The 7937-nt window shown below is 35.6% G+C and overlaps 1 protein-coding gene across 1 annotated transcript; it reads left to right on the top strand.

Moving 5' to 3' along the window:
- Window positions 1-532: 532 nt before the first annotated feature.
- LOC115695992 (2S seed storage albumin protein-like) lies at window positions 533-1235 on the top strand. Its single transcript, XM_030623109.2, has one exon. The coding sequence runs from the start codon at window positions 596-598 to the stop codon at window positions 1049-1051; it is 456 nt and encodes a 151-aa protein (XP_030478969.1). The 5' UTR covers window positions 533-595; the 3' UTR covers window positions 1052-1235.
- The last annotated feature ends 6702 nt before the right edge of the window (window positions 1236-7937 follow it).

Here is a 7937-nt window from a genome sequence, read left to right as displayed (position 1 = left end):
AAGGAAAAGAAGTTTGAGAAGAGGGTGTGGATGTTCCGGAGTAGTCTTTTTGTTAATTTGTTTTTTTATTTCGTTTAGATAACTAATTTTAGTAATGACAATGATACTTAATTAACAGTTTAAATGTTTTTGTTTCACTTTTGTTATTTTGATGTGTTATGTTAAACACACTATGTAACGGTTATTAATGGAATTTTGTGTTATATCCTAAAAATGGTTTTTTTTCACTATTTTATTAGAAATTTGTGAAAGTAGTTTTTTTTTTTCATAATGTTATTAGTAATCTAACTTCTGATTCATTAGTAGTATTGAACTACTGCTCTGAAAACTGTATTTAATTTCACTAGAGAACAAACTTAAGCAGCCCTTCTAGTAATGCCACACATCAATATTTGCATGTATAGAAATTAAAAACTATACGTGGAACAAAGATTATACCAATCTCATTACTGACCACATACCCTACATGGTTTCCACGTACTATACATGCAAAACATGCATATCCCTATAAATACCATACCACCACAGTCCTCAACTTCCACCAAAACTAACTCTAACTCTCTATCTATATCTTCATCAACTTCATCAATTCAAAATGGCGAAACTCTCATCCACTGCAGCTCTCCTCGCAGCCCTGCTGTTGGTGGCCCATGCAGTCGCATTCCGAACCACCATCACCACCGTGGAAAGCGCAGACGACGAGGACAACTACTACTACGGCGGATCTTCCGTACCAGAATGCCGGCGTCAGGTCCAGAGGCAGGCGTTGAGCCAATGCAGGATGTTCATGAGGGAGAAGATGATGCATGGCGGAGGACGATTCGATGAAATCGATAACTACAACCAACATTTTGAGCAGTGCTGCAATCAGTTGAGGAATATCAACGAGAGGTGTCGCTGTCCAGCGCTGAAGATGGAGATTGATCAGCAGAGACAGATGAGGAGGAGCCAGCCGGGTGAGATGAGGAAGATGATGGAGGTTGCTCAGGATCTTCCATCTATGTGCAGAATGGCGCCTCAATCTTGCCATTTTCGTACTCCGTACTACTGAAGATAGTTGAGTTTAATTTAATTTCATGGTTTTTAATTAACCATCTTTAGAGCAATTCAAAAACAAAAAAAAAAAAAGCACAATATCGTGTGCTTTCTCCATCCTCTTCTGTAGTTTATAAAGTAGCTTTTTAGGGCTCTTTCTCTTTGTGTCTCTTGAATAAAATGGATGCTTTTTTGTTTGACTTTTAAGTGAAGCCGATCTTTGAACAATCTCGCAATAATAAATCCTCTGTTTTTGTGAAGGGATCTGGTATATAATTACTATTTTATATATTTTTATTTATTTTTTGAAACATACTGTTTCAGTGACCATTCATTGATAATACATGTAGTACAATACAAATCAAAGAGAAAAGAAATAAAAATTCATATTCATCTAGGGTTGGTTAATTAATATTCATCTAGGGTTGGTTTGGAACGTTTGGAATTGTATTAATTTTGATGGACACTTATATAATTCAATTTAATATAATACAATATAATACGAACTAATACCACGTTCCAAACCACTCCTAAACTATAGTTTATCAACTGTTAATTCATGCAACCATATAGCGGAACAAAAGAACATGATTGTGTGTCATGAAGCACAAGAGCAACTCTCAAAAGAACTAATAGATAGTCCAAGTGCGTAATATAAGTAAATAAATAAATATAAGTGAAATAGTATGCTAATGGAAGTAACCTTCACAGTAAAATTATTCCATTAAAATTTTAAGTGTATTTATTTGTTGAGATGATTCAAAATGTGAGTCACTGAATAAAAGAAAGCAATACAAAACATATCATACTATACCATATATACCGAACTATAAAGAAAATAACACATAAATAATTAATTTATAGATCTATATAATTCAGTTTAAAATCTAAACTAGTATGCTTGCGATTATTTGAAGCAAAAAAGTAAGATTATCTAGCTTCGTTTTAGGGATGAAAACACTTCTTATATTCTTGCTAGCAGGGCCGGCCCTGAAGAAATGGGGGCCTAAGACGATAAAAAATTTTGGGCCCCTTAATAAATAAATTTTAAAAAATTATATGTTACATTTCATGACATAAAAATAAAAATCTGAAATAAGTTCTAAAGTATCATAAAAATTAGTAGATTTGTAATTTTTTAATTTACTCTATCATCCATAGTAATATTTTTATCTTGCCCAATTTCAACATACAATAAATTAAATTCATACAAAGAAAAACTATCTAGTCTATATTTACCTATAGCTAAAATAATTTTTAATACCTACATTAGATTATAATCCATAATTATAATAAGATATTTAAAAAAAAATAAATTAAAATCACTTCAAATAATATTCAAGAAAAATATTATTTATTATTATTATTATTATAGAAATTAAATATTATATCTTGATTAATAATTTTTATACATAATATTAAAATGTAATTTTGATTGAAGTAAGATAAATAGGAAAAGAAAAACATGATAAGAAAAGTAGGAAAATAGATAAGAAAGAAAGAAAATAAAAAAATAAATAAGCTTATAAAATGTTTTTTTAAAATAATATTTATGTATTTAATTTTTTTTTTTTTTAGTTTAGTTATTAAGTTATATGGACTTGTAGTTTTTTTAGATAATTTTATTTTTAAAATTAACATTAAAAAGTGAAGTTCGGTGGAATCGAACTCAGGTCCCTCAACCAACAAACTATAAACTTTATCATCCTTCACGCTTCCACTATGCTGGGCCTATTTAAGTTATAATAGATGTTAATTTTATATAAATATAGTAATTAAAAGATGAGATCTTAAAATTTCAAATGGGCCCCTAGAAAGAGTGGGCTCTAGGCACGGGCCTAGCCCGCCTATGCCTAGGGCCGGGCCTGCTTGCTAGTCTTAAAAAGAGGAGAGTGGAGAAAAAAGTTACTTCTTCTATTGATAAACAGGGGAGATTTGTTGACTCTTACAAAGAGATTATTGCACACTATCTAAATCACTTCAAAAGTTGTATGGGTAGTCAAAGTTCGATAACAACAAATATTAATCCAGGATGTATTGACCTTGGCAATAAAATTGATTTAGATCAACAATGTGGTACGATTAAGGATCTACTATGGGGGGAGATGTTAAAAAGGTTAGGTTTAGCATTCCATCGGTTAAAATTCCTGATCCTATTGGGTATAGTTTTGGATTCTTCAAAGTTATGCGGAAGGAAATTAGAACTGTTATCTGCATTTTCATCGGAACGACATGCGAACACTAATTAATGAAGGACGAGGAGTCATTAAGCCACCTAAGTGCCCTGCTTTGCACTCTGGGAAGGAAGCAACATAAAACTCGCGGAACAAGTTCCCACGAGAGAAGTCTTCCCAGGAAAAGGCCACGATAGAGATGTCTGCGAGCCACTGACGTTCTCCATTTCAAAAGACAGAACCTTTTGCTCTAGCGAGGGGTACAAGCCTACCACCAGGATGCGTCAATTCAGGATACGCTTTCAACTCGCGAAAGTTCAGTCCGTACATGCCAGGCTACGGGCCCACTGCCCACGCCTTTTCTCCAAGTACGATGTCAGAGTTTGTCTCCCACGCCATACTACCATGCAAAGCACACTTGTCCTTGCGTACCGTGCTAAGCGATCCAACATGTAGGGATGGGAGAAATTCAAATGAGAATAACCCTGAGATGACACGCGTCCAAAGCCCCGCCGGTGTAGCCAGTACGATCTGACATTTGAAAATGTGCCACCTACCAATCCAACGGTGGGGGTTCATCCCTATGAAGATCCATTCAAGACGATCCGCATCGTGGAATTGGCCTATAAATATTCCAACTAGGGCACAAGAGAAGGGATCCAGACCCATCCTTCGTATTCTCACTGAAAAATTTGAGACCTCTTCTTCACAAAAGGAAACACATCATACTGTAACCCTACTGATAACTCCAGAATATTCATACTAAGCTTCTTATTCTTCAAGAGGAATATAGAGAATTAGGAAAAAAGTCCATCATTTTGTGTTTGTATAAACAATCTCCGCCCGAAGTGCCTAATAAAATAGACTCATGGACTAAGAACAATTAACACCTGAACCACGTAAAAATCTTTTACCTGTTATTGTATTACTCATACCTTCATTACTTTCTTAGGATCTAAAATTATTCAGTTTTCAAAAAACTCGTTAAATATTTTAGTACTTTCATTGAGAGTTGAAGAAAGAGATATGCACGGCGGCTACCAGTACAAGCCCATTTGGAAGAAGGTCCGTGCAAGAAAAAAAGGAAGACACCCTGACCACTTACCAAGGTCCGGCCAAAGGTCAGATATGTGCAGATCTGAGGTGTTGCCCAGAAAAAGACTTGATGGCGAAGTTTGACCAAGGAAGATGGCGAAAACAAATGTACACAGTCTTAGTACACCTGCTGCACAGATTTCCGTCCTTAAAAGCTCAGATCTGGCCAACCAACTCTCTAGGGGCAAGATCAACTGCCGAGATCCTCCGGCTCAAATCCCCCATCGTATCACTATGCGCAAACAGAGTAGTGCAAGAGGTATCAGGGGCAGACGAAGAAGCTATGACCCGATGTAGTTACAGTGACCAACTCAGAAAGTATCGTCAGATGCAACGACTCTAACCAGCTAAAAACTCTAGTGTCGGGACTAGTGCGAGGGCTGGATCTGTCTCCCGACGACTACTTCCCCTGCCTTTTCAATAGGTGGTAAAGTTGCTCAAAAATAGATCCTGCGATGGCGGCTGCTGAGAGGAGACCATCAGTATCGTCGGCGGCTGCTGGGTTACCAGTGAGGCCCGGTTATGGTACTGTTGGTAGAAGTAGGCAACTTTTGGAAAAGTTCGCTCCATACCGTTCTTGTCGCCTGGTGTAACTGCAAACCACGAGTTACATTGGAAGGAAGCAACTCAAGACATTATAAACCAATTAGGGGAGCCCTTGTGACATGCTTATCTCGTTGAAAGTTTTTCCTTCAGAGTTCCTCAAATGCCCCGCGCTTCGCCGGAGGAGACAGACTGCCCGGGAGATTCTGGGGATGTAACCATGCACCACCTAAACCTTCCCCAGGCTCGGGAGACACGCGCCAACCTGCTCCCCACGTGTGGAAGATCATTGGGAGTGTTGCATGTCTTCAACCATCTTTCCTAGAAGGCAAGGACCGCTTAAAGTTTGCTCTACTCCCAGTGACTCTTCAACCCCTTGATCTTTCCAAGCAAAGTCCAAGCTTGAATTGTTATACAACTTCAACATTCCTTCCTGGAAGCCGAAGCTTGTTACATAAAAATTCAACATGACTATTGCATGAACCTTGTTTTTGTCCAGGAAAGATCACTGGGGGGTACGAGTCTTCAACCCTTTTTCCCAAATTGGAATGACTGCTTGAAGTCTATTCTACCCTCCGTCATGCTTTCTCTTTGATATTTTCAAGCAAAGTCTAAGCTTGAATTTTTATACAACTTCAGCCTTCCTTCTCAGAATCTAAAGCTTGTTACATAAAAATTCAACATGACTCTTGCATGCACGTTATTTTTGTGCAGGAAAGATCACTGGGGGTACAACATGTCTGTTGGGTTTTGTGCCCTAAATAAAACCCATTTCAATATAATCAGATTTACTTATCAATAAAGATCATAAATAATATTTTATGTTGCATGGTTCACATGATTTATTTCATGATTATATATAATGTATGAATTCTATTTAAGTCCAGAACATATGAATTTGTTAATGATTATAGTGTCGTCAGCACAATGGAATATAATCTTAATTATATGTTCGAAATTTTATTCCCTGATTTGTCAGTTCACTGGATTTAGACTGACATGATAATCAGCGATATGTATTCTTACACCTTGGATAAGTGTTATGCCCTTTCCAGGACATTGGCAAAGTTTACCAGTATCGGATGTATGGAGTATACATCAGAAGGGATCGATATTGAACTTTGATTAGATATATTAAAATTTACCGTAATATCTATTCAATTCAATAGCACCCGTTGATCCTAGATCAAATGATCTTAATCTTGATATGATTAGGTTCGATCTCAAGAGTACTATACATGTTCTTTGATTTGTTAGTTAAGCCTACTTTTGGGTCAGGGTGATACGTACATTTTGGGAACATGATAGTATAATTGAGTGGGAGCCCTAACATAAATATGGAGTCTATAACTTCTATAGGAATTTAGAAGTGAAACGATGATATCCTTCGAGCTTGGCTAAACAGAGATAAATGGTGGAGATCTCATTTCACTTTGCTGAAATATCATTTATACAGAGCTAAGTGTTTTAAGGATAAAATACATTGAAGGTGTAACGGTAATTTAGAGCCTATTCAATGTAGATCATCTATTAGAGGGTCATTGATCAAATTAGGATTATAACAATGGATAACTAATAGCGTATCTATATCGTGGAACATATAGAGCGTTCTATATGACTGAGAGTGCAATTCCAAGTTCTAAGTGTGGATTCAATAAGGAATTAATAAGTTAGGGAATTTACTTGGTAAATTCGGTTCGACTTATTAGAAGCTTGGTTAATATAGGCCCATGGTCCCCATACTAGTTGAGACCATGCTGCTTGTAAGACTCAGTTAATTGATTTTGTTTAATCAATTATAATTCTAAAGTTAGACTATGTCTATTTTATGAATTTTCACTAAGCAAGGGCGAAATTGTAAAGAAAAAAGATTCTAGGTTTATTTATTAATTAAGAGACTTTACATGTCTAAATTAATAAATATATTAAATGACAATATTATTTAATAATTAATTTTTAGTTATTAAATAATGAGAATTGTCATTTAAATGGTTAAATTTAAAAATTGACATTTGTGAGAAAATGAGATTGAAAAAATAACAAAATGGGAAAGTTGCAAAGTGAGGCCTAATTTCCTTATATGGCCGGCCACTATACAAGCCTTTTACCATTTATTTTTCCATTATTTTAATGCCATACAATTCTAACCTAAACCTAGTTGGCATTCTATAAATAGAAAGTGTTGGCTTCAGGAAACCATGACTTGCACATTGTTTCTTTCAGAGAAAGCCATAGCCGCCCCTCTCTCTCTCTTTTCCTCTCTTCAATTTCAAAATAGCCTTGAGTGATAGAGTAGTTCTCACACACATCAAGTGGTATCTCAATCATAGTGTGTAAGACTGTGAAGAATCCAAACAACAAGAAGGAGAATCAGCATCAAAGGAAGGAGAAAAAGATATCCAGGTTCAGATCTTGATTATGCTCTGCTACAGAAAGGAATCAAGGGCTAGAGATCTGAACGGAAGGAGTCATTATATTCCGTTGCACCCAATGTAAGGTTTCGTAAACTTTATATGTGTTTATTTCATTGTTTTAGAATTCATATTAGGATGTTAATGAAACATACTTGGTAGTAAATATAGATCCTGGTAAAATATTTCCAATAACTGGCACCAGAGCCATGGTAATGATTTACTTTCATGAAATATGAATTAAAACGATGATATGTGTTGATTTGGATGGTTTCATGTTGATTTGTGTTATATGATGATTGATTGATGCTTGTGAAATTTATATGAAAAATAATTGAATTTTATTTCTGGAATTATTTTTATTGGATAGTTTGGAAAAAATTAAGCAATTCACTTTTTTACAGAACTCAATTTCGATTTTATTTGAATTAGTTATGATTTTTTGAAGTTTTTAAAAAATCGGTGTTGGTGACACACCCTTGTGCGCGTGGCTGGCTGCTGGCAGCACCCTTTGTGCGCCCAAGCAGTCCCTTGCGCCCAAGAATGTGCACCTGGATGGTGTGCTTTGCATACCGTCCGTACAGCTCAAATTTTTTTCGTTTTTTTTTTCTATTTTTCATGCTATTTCATAGAATTAACTTCCGATTTTTTGTGTAGTTTTGTATTTTAATTTTTACTT

The sequence above is a fragment of the Cannabis sativa genome, chromosome 6 (genome assembly GCF_029168945.1).
Source record: "Cannabis sativa cultivar Pink pepper isolate KNU-18-1 chromosome 6, ASM2916894v1, whole genome shotgun sequence".
Classification (NCBI taxonomy): Eukaryota; Viridiplantae; Streptophyta; class Magnoliopsida; order Rosales; family Cannabaceae; genus Cannabis; species Cannabis sativa.
The sequence above is the reverse complement of the archived record's forward strand: the minus strand, read 5'-3'. Positions and strand labels throughout refer to the sequence as shown.